The 12,312-nt window shown below is 43.1% G+C and overlaps 1 protein-coding gene across 1 annotated transcript in view; it reads left to right on the top strand.

Annotated features, from left to right (window-relative positions):
• The window catches only part of SLIT3 (slit guidance ligand 3), a 796,449-nt gene that overhangs the window by 30,787 nt on the left and 753,350 nt on the right, over nucleotides 1–12,312 (top strand). The window contains exon 2 of the mRNA XM_038413692.2: nucleotides 10,746–10,817. Within this exon, the coding sequence (XP_038269620.1) occupies nucleotides 10,746–10,817 (72 nt within the window). The remainder of the gene's footprint in view (nucleotides 1–10,745; nucleotides 10,818–12,312) is intronic.

The raw sequence follows: 12,312 nt of genomic DNA, 5'->3' as shown, positions 1-12,312 counted from the left end.
GACAAATCAGTAAAGAAACAAAGCAAAAAGAATAAGTGAAGCTGAAGAAGCAGGAGAAAGAAATGATAAAACAGTCTACTTGATCCTGAAACAGTTAACAGGATATGGATCAAAATTCAGAAGTGTCCCAGTGAAAGGGAAACAAGGAAAAATTGTGAAAACACAGGGGGAACAAGGAAATAGATGGGTAGAACACTTCAAAGAAGTGCTAAACCAGCCAGAACCAATTACAAGACTGGAATTTAACAATGATATACCATTAGACCTAGATATAGATGTATCCGAGGTAAAAAATTGAAGCAGTAAAAAAAAAAGCAGTGCAGAAGCTGCAAAAGAAGGCGGTACCTGGTTTGGACAGCATTCATCCTGAGATCCTTAAATATGGAGGCAAAGATGTGGAATCCATCATTTGTTTGCTGTGCAACAAAATATGGATGGAGGAGAAAGTGCTGGAAGAATGGAACCTCGGTATCCTAATCAAGTTACCAAAGAAAGGTGATCTAAACAGTTATTTAAATTAGAGGGGAGTAACACTAACTGTCACAGGAAAAGTATTAGCAGCAGTCCTCCTGAACAGAATGAAAGGAAAGATGGATACCATCTTATGTGAACAACAATCTGGATTTAGACAAGGGAGATTGTGCACAGACACTATTTTTGCCTTGAGACAGATTATTGAGAAAACAATTGAATTCCAAAGCAGTCTTGACATCAATTTTGTAGACTTTTTAAAAAGGCATTCGATAGTGTAAACAGAGAAACAATGTGGAAAAGTGTGAAACCATATGGAATGCCAACAAAATTAATTAACATTGAGTTGGCATAGAATGCCTTCATAAAGTGCTGCATTAAAATGGAAAATGGATTGAGTAAGCCATTCAGCATCAAGACAGGTGTAAGGCAGGCATACATCCTGTCTTCTTTTTTGTTTTATGCTGGTCATCAGCTATGGATTAAAACAATGCTTTTTATAAAGGAAACCTAAAATGCTATTTTCCCACAAATGCCAGTAGCAAATCCCTAGCATACAAAGCAATATTGTTGCATACCATGGAAAACAGTGGAAAAACTAATTAGATTTGTCTAGCAGGAGTTTATGCCATCTCTTTGGCTTTGTCAGTGGTTCATCACTCCTGAGTGTCTATGTTAGCACAAAGTTTCAAGAGCTGCTGTTGAAAGCTAGCAATAAACAATTGCCATCTGAAATTGTAGGTTGGCCTAAATTAACTGAATGTCTCATGGACCCCTGCAATCCTGTTGATGAACCTAATGCAAATTAGTAACAAGCTGAAACCAGGACTCCTGGGCACAGTTGCTTACAAAAATGTGCACATCTTTAATTTTGTCTCTAGTACACCTGGCTGAACAATGAACAAATTGTTTAAGAAAACAATCATTTGTCAGTTAAAAGAAAAATAGTGTGACTACTCAATCAGCTCTAATGCCCATGAAAGTCAGTGAATTACAGAGGGGAATTTACCTAACAGGACAAGAATGCACTGTTGCCTGGCAAATGATGAAACTCAAGTGTGTGAACTGATAAATCACCAACATAAAATAACACACCTTAAGAATCCCAAAGTTACATTGCATAAAAAGAACATTGGTTGCAAAGGTCTTCCGTTTACAAGTGTACTTCCAAGTGTACAAGCCTGACTCTGGGTCAGGGCACTAAGCACTGAATGGTCCATGTAGGCAGTGGGGCTTCTGACTGTTCCTCCTAGCAAAAAGAGCCAAGCCTGGAGGAAGAGTTCTGCTCCAGCAGCTGTTTGGCAGGAAACTGTGTACAAAGAGAGGCGGCAGGGGTCAAATTGTGACGGCGTAAACAGTCACTTGAGAAGAAGGAAGAAGAAAAATTCAAACCCTTGGAGAAGCAGGAGTGGAAGCAACTGTAGAAAGTTTGGTTGGGATTTGGTTAGGTTTGCCTAACCTCTAGGACCTTAAACTCCCTAGATGCCTAAGTTTGTACTGGAAAAGTCCCCTAGGCATCTAAATTGCTGTTGGCATGTACACAGCTACCTCAGCACTGATGTCACTGAGCCTAATTCCTACATAAGCCCCACTGGGATTCACAACATAGGAATTTCCCTGTGCTTCTCTCCTGCAAGGTCTAATCCAGTAGACATGCTCACAGGCGGCCGTAGAGCACGTCTGCTGGATCAGGCTCCACACACCACAGCTGGAGGAGGAGGAGGTGATTTCGGTGCCCCCTTTTATACCCAATAGTCCAGTGATTAGGGCTCTCATCTGGGAGGTTGGAGACCAGAGTTCAATTCCCTGCTTCACATCAGGCAAAAGTGGGATTTGAACCTCTGAGTCTCAAACATCCAGAGCAGGAGCTCTGGCCACTGGGATATTGAGCTTAATGTGGGATGGGCACCACCTCTCCTGCTCCTTTTCGTTTTGTCTTGGAAAAAGGGCTGAGCTGACTAAGGTGCCAAACTCCAGGAGAGAGTTAATGGCAGTGAATCCCGACTGAAGGGAGCTGCCTTCCTCTGGTCCAGAGTTTGGGTCCGAATCGCCTTTTGGGGAGAGGGCTTTTTGCCACACCCCTTTCCTCAGCATTTCCTTCTGGCTTTCTGAGGCAGCTTCCTGCTCAGCTTGAATCCCCTTTTTAGACATCTCTCTCTCCCCATACATTCTATAGGGAGCCTGGGTGCCTAACTCAGTGCTATGAATTCCACTTGGTGGCAGGCAGCTAAAAGTTAGGCCCTGCATCAGTCAACCTGGGCCCCCCTTGTGAATCCCACACTTTGTGCCTGTCCTAGGGAAGTGTGGTCCTGCTGTTCTGAGTGGGGTCTGGGCCTCTGTACAATACAGACTCTTCTAACTCTGGGGTGAGGAGAAGTGTGCTGTTAAAGGAGTGCCAGGAAAAATGGCTCCAGAGAAGGGAGTGCTGATGACAGGACCAGGGTTGCCAACTTTTTAATGGCACAAAACTGAACATCCCTGCCCTGCCGCTGCCTGTTCCCTTCTCTGAGGCCCTGTCTCCCTCTGTCAGTTGCTCTCCCCCACCCTTGCTCACTTTTAGTGGACTGGGGCAGAGGGTTGGCATGTGGGAGAGGTGTGAGGGCTCCGGCTGGGGGTGCAGGCTCTGAGGAGGGGTTGAGGATCAGGGGTTTGAGGCACAGGAGGCAGCTCTGGGCAGGGGCTTGGGGTGTGGGCTCCGGGGTGGGGTTGGGGATGAGGGGTTTGGGGTACAGGAGGGCGCTTAGGGCTGGGGCAGGAGGTTGGGGTGTGTGGGAGGTGCGGGGTGCAGGCTCTGGGAGGGAGTTTGGATGCAGGAGGGGGTGCAGGGTCCCTGCAGCACTTACCACAGCTTTCAGAAAGCAGGTGCCAGGTCTCTGAGCCCCTAGGTGCATGAACAGCCAGGGAGGCTCCATGTGCTGCCCTCGCGCCCACAGGCACTGTCCCCGCAGCTCCCATTGGCTGTGGTTCTGAGCCAATGGGAACTGCGGAGTCGGCACTTGGGTGGAGGCAGCGTGCGGAGCCTCCCTGGCCAGCCATGTGCTTAGGGGGTCGCAGCGACCTGGCAGCCACTTCTGGGAGCCATAGGGAGCCTGTCTTGGCCTCTGCAACCGGACTTTTAGTGGCCTGGTTGGTGGTGCCACCAGGGTCCCTTTATGACTGGGTGTTCTGGTCAAACACCCGATGCCTGGCAACCCTAGACAGGGCCATGTTAGAGACTATTGACAGAAGAAGCAGTACCTGGAAAAGGTTATGAGTTTGGTCATGCAAGCTGGGGTTTGTCTTGTAAAGTGACTTTGGGCTTGCCAGAAAAGGAAAAAGACTTGGTGCACACTGACCAAGGAGAAATTTGAGGTAATAGCCGTGAAGGCAACAAATATATATACAGGTGAAATAAATACTGATGTCTGTGTTCAGAAATGCTGCATCTCTGGCTTAACACTTCCCACCCTTTCTGTCAGGCCCAGGTCATCCTGGCCCACCAGTGAGTCCCTCATGACACAGCTCACTAAGGGGACACAACTGTGTGCTTAAGAGGAAGCTGCGTTTTGTTGACTTGGGAATTGCAGCCAGCTAAGAGGCTTTGCTTGGAAAGGAAAGGTTCATTCAACAGACCGACAACGTATTCTTGCATATGGGAGAGACAATTAGAACTTTTGCTGAGGAAAAGAGGACCAGCAAGTACTTTTTGTTCTGAAATTGACCTTATCCCATAATTAGTTCAGGCCAGGGTAGTCAGTTTGATTTTGTATGAGGTGATCAGAAGAATGAATTTTAAGAGTATAACTACTTGAGACTCTAGGTCAAACAATACCATCTTTCTGTGGACAGATAGCTCTCTGCAGAGACACTCGAATCCAGTGTCAAGGTTCCTTCCCCACTCTGAACTCTAGGGTACAGATGTGGGGACCTGCATGAAAGACCCCTAAGCTTATTCTTACCAGCTTAGGTTAAAAACTTCCTCAAGGTACAAACTTTGCCTTGTCCTTGAACCCTATGCTACCACCACCAAGCATGTTAACAAAGAACAGGGAAAGAGCCCACTTGGAGATGTCTTCCCCCGCACAAAATATCCCCCCAAGCCCTACATCCCCTTTCCTGGGGAAGGCTGGGTAAAAATCTTCACCAATTTGCATAGGTGAACACAGACCCAAACCCTTGGATCTTAAGATCAATGAAAAAGCAATCAGGTTCTTAAAAGAAGAATTTTAATTAAAGAAAAGGTAAAAGAATCACCTCTTTCATAAATCAGGATGGTAAATACCTTACAGGGTAATCAAATTAAAAATATAGAGAATTCCTCTAGGCAAAACCTTAAGTTACAAAAAGACACAAAAACAGGGAATAAAGATTCCATTCAGCACAACTATTTTACCAGCCATTTAAACAAAACAGAAATCTAATGCATATCTAGCTAGATTACTTACTAAGTTCTAAGACTCCCTTCCTTTTCTGTTCCAGGCAAAAGCATCACAAGACAGACCCTCTGTCCCGTTCCCCCCCCTCCAGCTTTGAAAGTAACTTGTCTCCTCATTGGTCATTTTGGTCAGGTGTCAGTGAGGTTATCCTAGTTTCTTAACCCTTTACAGGTGAAAGGGTTTTGCCTCTGGCCAGGAGGGATTTTATAGTTCTGTACACAGAAAGGTGGTTACCCTTCCCTTTATATTTATGACACCAGCACTTATACTGTCAGGCAAGATCATAGGCCAGCCAGGAAGAGGATAAAAAAAACCCAGTTATATTGGAAACCAGATGGATTGGTATTTAAAGGAGAGTGGAAATTTTACAGCTCTGTCACAATTGGGAAAGATGAAAGCTGGTGGTAAATAACCTCCAAATCAGATACATTGCTTGTTGAGAGAGAAATTTGAAGTGCAGAGCTTTCTTTATGCCATTTTTCCTCCTGCAAACAGCTCACCAAGTCATACCCTTTATTGATCTAGCTGTAGTCTTGGAACTGATGAGATGCTGTTACAAGAAGGAAGGAGAAAATTTCTTTTTCTTAACCTCTGAGGATAGGACAAGAAGCAATGGGCTTAGATTGCAGCAAGGGAGGTTTAGGTTTAGATTTAGTTAGGAAAAACTTCCCAACTGTCAGAGTGGTTAAGCACGGGAATAAATTGCCTAGGGAGATGGTGGAATCTCCATTATTAGAGATTTTTAAGAGCAGGTTAGACAGGAACAGTCTAGATTGGTGGTTCCCAAACTTGTTCTGCCGCTTGTGCAGGGAAAGCCCCTGGCGGGCAGGGCCGGTTTGTTTACCTGCCGCATCCGCAGGTTCGGCCGATCGTGGCTCCCAGTGGCTGCGGTTTGCTGCTCCAGGCCAATGGGAGCTGCAGGAAGCGGCGGCCAGTACATCCCAAGTACTGCACAAGCGGCGGAACAAGTTTGGGAACCACTGGTCTAGATAATACTCATCCCATGAGTGCAGGGGACTGCACTAGATGACCTCTCATGTCCTTTCCAGTCCTCTGATTCTGTGCCTTTACGCCACCTAGCTTTGCTGTTAAACTGTAACGGCTTTAGTACAGGAATCTATTTGGTACAATTCTTCCATTGAAGAGTATTGTGTATGCTTATGGTGCAAAATTCCTACTTAAAAGGTGGGTTATTCCTTTAGTTTGATAGTACACCATTTTGACACTTGATATTGGAGTTGGGTATAATTTGGACACTACAAAGTATTCATTACTCAGATTGTCAAGGAATGTGGTTTCATGTTATGTGTGGTTTTGTGTGGAAGGTCTGGTATAATGCTTAAACAATTACAAATCATGCTAAAATATTATTTGCTTTCGTTGAAGCATGGATGGATTAGGTTTTTATTGATAAAAGTTGGTAAACGTTGATTTTTCTATACACACACAAACCAACAAAAATATGTCCATAGAAATTAACTGAAGTTACAGATCCGCAAAGTAAGAAAAATGCTGTTTGAGAACCAGTTAGAGTTTGATTTAAGGATATTTATTTTTAATGTTTTGTCACGTGATGTGGATAATTTGTGTTTAATGATTATATAGCATCAGTGTCTACTGTCCTAAATAATTGTCTGACATCATCTCCTTCTGCCCCTGCCTGGCTGTCTAATCCCTGCATAATTTTGGGCAGCTGTGAACATTTAAATTGATAAAAATTAAAAAAAACTGCTTAACCCAGAATTTAGCATAACATTTTTCCACCATGAAAGACTTGTTTTTAACCAGGGATTTTGCAAGTGTAGAGGTTTCTCCTTAATTATCTTTTATGGTCATGATCTCAGTCAATAAATGGCTACATGTTGAGCTCTAACTTAAAATCTAAAGCAGTTTTCAAATAGGATTCCACCTTTTCCACAGAAAGCAGTTTTTATTGGGTTGAAATATATGCTTTTAAATCAGTCTTCCTCTCCCACTGAACCTTGTAAAGGATAAATGATGCAAGTGCCCTATTCTCAGTTCAAAATTTCATGGCTTCAAGATTGTCCTCCTGAGGTTTACTTCTTATGTTAGAGTATTCTTGTACTGGAGGGTGGTCCAGTAAAATGGGTTCTCAACCTTTTTCTTTCTGAGGCCCTCCAAACATGCTATGAAAAACTCCATGGCCCACCTGTGCCACAATAACTGGTTTTCTGCATATAAAAGCCAGGGTTAGTGTTAAAGGGTAACAAGCAGGGCAATTTCTTAGGGCCCCATGCCCCCATGAAGCTAAGTAGCTCAGGCTTCTGCTTCAGCTCCAGGTGGCAGGGCTCAGGGGCCCAGGCTTCAACCCCATGCAGTAGGACTTCAGCTTTCTGCCCTTGGCCCTAGGAAGTCTAACAATGGTCCTGCTTGGCGGACCCCCAGGAGGCCCCAGACTCCTTGTTGGGAACCACTGCAATAAAAGATATTACCTCAACTACCTTGTCTGTTCTTGTATTAATACAGAGAACAAGATACTTTGACTCCTGAGATGAAAAAATGCAAAAATTCTTAGCGGAAACTAGGGATTATTTTGATCCCCAAATCTGGAGTTTCTCTGCCACAAATTGACTCCCATGCAAGGCTCTGGTTGTCCTGTTTTCTTGAGAGCCTGATATGCTAGGTTTGTGGGAAACTCGCACACTAGGTAGGACTTACATAAATGATAAGGGTCATTCTTTATTTAACCAACCATATCTAGACACGGTCCTCCATCCCTCTCTTAATTTCTCTCATAAAAACTCAACAGCAGTGGAGAATTGTGCATGCTGTTCATGAAGCACATTAAGATATTCTGTATGCTACTTTCTTCTAAATTTTATTTATGTAAAAATAAAAATATAACCCAGTTCTCTGAAGTCAATGATCCATGTCCTGATCTTTCTGGAGGTGCTATGCTACTCCTATGTTGGCAGATATGTTCCTGAGAAGTTCAAACTATATAACCTGTTGTGTTAAATCCATATTTTATAGATTCATGCTCAGTAGGTGTCATGTGATAATGATAAAGAATCTAATCTGATTTTATCTGAATCTGAACTGGAAACTTGATTATTATGAAATAATGTTAGTGTCTTTCAATTTTCCTAGTGTGAAACTCTTCCTAATTTGGAAAAGCAGAAACCCCACAGTATTGAAATTAACAAATTCTGTCAAGGTCTACTGAAATTAATTTGTACAATGGTGATGAAAGATAAACTTGAAAGGAAGACAGACACATACTCTGAAACCTTGATTATTATAGAAATGGTATTGATATGTAATCACTGTTTCTTTGCTTTAATGGATAATTTTGGTTTAGGACCTTCCCAAGTCCCACTCCTGCCTTTACTGTCCCCTTTATATTTAAGGAAACTCTCAAGAGAAATAGCACACCTTAACAGGACTATCTGTGTTTGGGAAATAATCTCATGTTCAGACTTTTGTGCATTTTTGGCTTTTGCCAAGTGCACTTAGAGAAATTAATCACGATCAAACAAGGTTAAGAAATTATGTATTATCATGGGGGAGACAATCCTTGCTATTACAGAAAGAAATGTCTCTCTTAAAACATACATTTGTGTTCATTCTGATATTTGGTGTTTCGCTTGATCCAAGCTATTGGAGTCATGTGAATTTTTTTTTTTATGACAAACTTCTAGCCCTCACAGTTGCATAGAAAAGGTTGAAAATGTGAACTTTAAAGGCTCCAACACGAGAAAGCAAATCTAAAGAACCCCAAATCTATAATTTAGACTCATGATTGTTAAGGTGACAACACTGAACTCTTCACCTGGGTAAGGATTTCTATAACAAAGATCCTTAACCATAACCTTCTGGAAGCATAAATTTGAGTCAGGTTTTTGTAATATTTTAATTAAGAAGACAGATCATTTCTAGGTACCTCCCACATGCCCAGAATGAACTGGAGGGAAAACAGCTAGCAGACTAGGGCACTGTAACCAAGTTTGTTGTTTAGTCCTGTAGCAGATTGAGCACTTACCGTCACGGTGCCTCCTGCTGGTTGCCTTGGGAATTAGCTCAGTTCTAGCACTCTGAGCGCCTCCTGCTGGCTGGTGTCTCTCCTGCCTCACAGACCCCAGTGCCCTCTCACCCTGGGTTGCTGCTCCATAGCAGTGCCCCCACACTCTGGGTCTTCCTTCCTAGGGGAATTCCCACCCCATGCCCACCTTACCTCAGTGGCTACTGCCAGTCATCTAGCCCCCTTTCTCTGGGGCAAGTTGCAGTCTGTAATGGCCATTCATAGTTGGCAAGGGAGTTGGATCGGCTGCCTCTGCAGTCCCAGTACCTCCTAAGGCCTTGAACAAGGCCTCAGCCTGAGACTGGAGCTCCTCAGCTCCTCTTGCCTTTCTCCAGCACTATTCTGCTTCAGGTACCCCAAGCAGCTAGGCCCTTCCCTCTCCAAGGCTGGAGTGAGATTGACCCAGCTCCTCCATTTGCCCTTATATCAGGACCAGCTATGGCCTGATTGGGTGTGGCCACAGCTGTGGCTGCCTCTTTAAGCAGCCTACCTCAGCTGCCTTTAACCTTTTCTCCTAGGAGTGGGATAACTGTCCCGCGACAAGTCCATTGCGGGATCTGTGATGCTTCTTGACATGGAAAAGGAAGTGACATGTAGAGGAGAGCAGTCTCTGAGAGGGGAGTAGGAGGCTAGAAGCAATATCTTGGCAGCTCATTGGGGAAGGGATACAAGTGAGCAGGCAGTTGAAGAGTTGTGCCTGAAAAACTGGGGTTGAACAGTGAAGCAGAAGCTGGCTGTGGCTGGCAAAGGGTTTGCAGCAGCTACAGAGTTGTGGAAATAATTTGCACGTGGAGGTGTGAGGCAGCTACCTGTCTGGATGAAAGTACAGGGCAGATGGGGCCGCGAAGAACACTATATGGGAAGCTGTAGCTAGTATGATTTCCAAGCCAGTGCTGCTTTTCTCTCAGAGAAATGGGCTGGAGATTCGTCTGAGGAGCCCCAGGGAGCACACTAAGGCTTTTGATTTACAGGATTGCCCATAAGGGCTTTGGGAGAAATGAGGCTGCAATTAGATGATAGTGATATAAGCCTTTGTACCTTTCCATTCTGCTAGCCCTATTAAATTCTACTACTTTCAGTAACTGCAAGTGCTGCATGAGACTCTGTCAAAGCTAAAGTCAGATCAGTGTTTAGAGTAGCTACAGTGTACACACACTACCAAGAGTGGCTAGTGCACGTACCCACTGAGTGAATCCCTGGAGTGGGGTCAGTTATAGTGTTGTGGTTGTTAAAACTACTCCAGCTCTTTAGAAAACCCCCAGCCTGAGGGAGTTAAACACCCAGCTCCTATTGAAGTGCAGTGTGGCTAAGGTGAATTGAAAATCCCACTCTTCTCCCCTCATCCCGCATCTCCCCCAAAAAACTTAGTTAAAAGTAGCATCACTGGGGGGTGGGGGGGAAGCAAAATTCATCAGTATTAGCAAATCTTTACTCATTTTATATACTCATACTCATTTTAGATTTTAATAGGAAAACTAGTTTGTACAATTTTGAGTGCTGATAAAACCGGTGGTTCTCAAACTTTTGTACTGGTGATCCCTTTCGCATAGCGCATTTTCGAGTGCGACCCCCTCCCTATAAATTAAAAACACTTTTAAATATATTTAACACCATTATAAATGCTGGAGGCAAAGTGGGGATTAGGGTAGAAGCTGACAGCTTGCAACCCCCCATGAGGGGTCCTGACCCCCTTTGAGAACCCCAGTGATAAATAATTGCTTATTTAACAAGGTGAACAAGTTGCATTCTCTTCAAACAGAGTTTTGTGTGGCTACTGAAGTGCCTGAACATGAATTTCTGTTTTCTTTTCTTTGCAGGGACTTAGACAGAAATAATATCTCAAGAATCACCAAGATGGACTTTGCTGGGCTGAAGAATCTCCGTGTCTTGTGAGTATAAAACTAGCTTGGCCTTCAAAATGCTGCCATTGGCCTCCAAAAATAAGCACCTGGAAAGATGTGTGCTGCTGATGCTCTTTGTACTGTAGAACTGTTTACATCCTCTAGTTGTGAAATAGCATCCACATCAGACACTCTGTACAGTTTCTATAACTAAAGCACTGATTATAGTTTTATGCCGTGCCTTAGGACAAGAGATAAACTCTAAATCATTTAAAATCAGTGTTATTTCATTGGTGTTTTTCTGCTTGGCTTTTAATCAACATTGTGATTAAAACTTTTTTTCTTTTTCCACTGTAGAATGAATTGTACTTCAGTTAAACCAATTTAGCTCTATTAAACCACTGTCAAATGGCTCTTTCCATTTTGGGATGGCTTAAGGTGTATTCCCATACAGAACACATGGCAGCTGCCATGTAACTTTGAGTTGACTAAGGATTAGTTGACAGTTGTAAGGGTCACACCTAAAGGAAACCGTCCATATCTCCTAGTTGACTATAAATGATTAAAAACAATAGTCACTACTGTCACTTGTAGCAGCTGTGGGTCCAATTATACTCCTGAAAAGAAATGATCAGTCAAAGGAGTAGAAATTATTTTCCGTAGTTCCATATTAAGACTGAACTGTTACAGAAGGCCAGTGTTTTATTTTGCCTGATGTGAAACTTTTAATTATCAGCAAATTAACTTAATTTGCTTTCATTTAAGATGTCTACAAAGGATATATAGTGTACACACTATACACACATTGCTGCTGTAGTATACACACACATTTATGTCTAAAGAAGAAATAAATTGGGCAGCAAGGTCTAAAAGTACAAATTGATTTGTGTTTTCAGAACCAGCATGTCGCTGCTGCTGTCGTAGTTGGATTACTGGGATAAAAGTATAATAAATTGTCAGTTTGTTAGCTCTATGCCTCTTGCTTCTGGCTGGGACCAAAGAGAAGTGATGCAGTCCTGAACCTGAAGTCCTTCCTGCCACGTTCCCTGCTCCTCCCCTCCCCCACAATATTTCCAAACTTTTCAGGACAGCTGGGAAGCACTTAAGATTTAATGGGCATTATTTTTTTTTTCAACACTTCCCAGCTAGATTTGCAGAGCTAAAAACAGATAATCTGGATAAACTGCAGATTAATAAAACTTTTGGGCTCAGATAATGAAGTTATTTTCCAGATCAGAGCTTTGCCGAAATGGAGGTGTGAATCCAGTGTTTGCATGTATAGTCACTAATACAAATGCCAGTAATTTGTGGACCATGTCTTAGTAAAACATAAATAATGGAGGGGAGGTATATAAACCACAAAGAGATGCAGAAGTTAGTGAAAGTGGTTCAGTGAAGTTTGAAGACAGCTTGTAAGGGCCTTTCGCAATTACCACTGATTTTATGCTATGTGTACATTGCTCTTTTGTCATTAAAACTTATCAGTTGGGTTGTAAAAAAATTACCCTCCTGACCAACAAAAGTTTTAAAGACAAAAAGCACC

This window comes from Dermochelys coriacea, chromosome 8 (assembly GCF_009764565.3).
Source record: "Dermochelys coriacea isolate rDerCor1 chromosome 8, rDerCor1.pri.v4, whole genome shotgun sequence".
NCBI classification, from domain to species: Eukaryota; Metazoa; Chordata; order Testudines; family Dermochelyidae; genus Dermochelys; species Dermochelys coriacea.
This window is presented reverse-complemented; position numbering and strand designations above follow the sequence as displayed.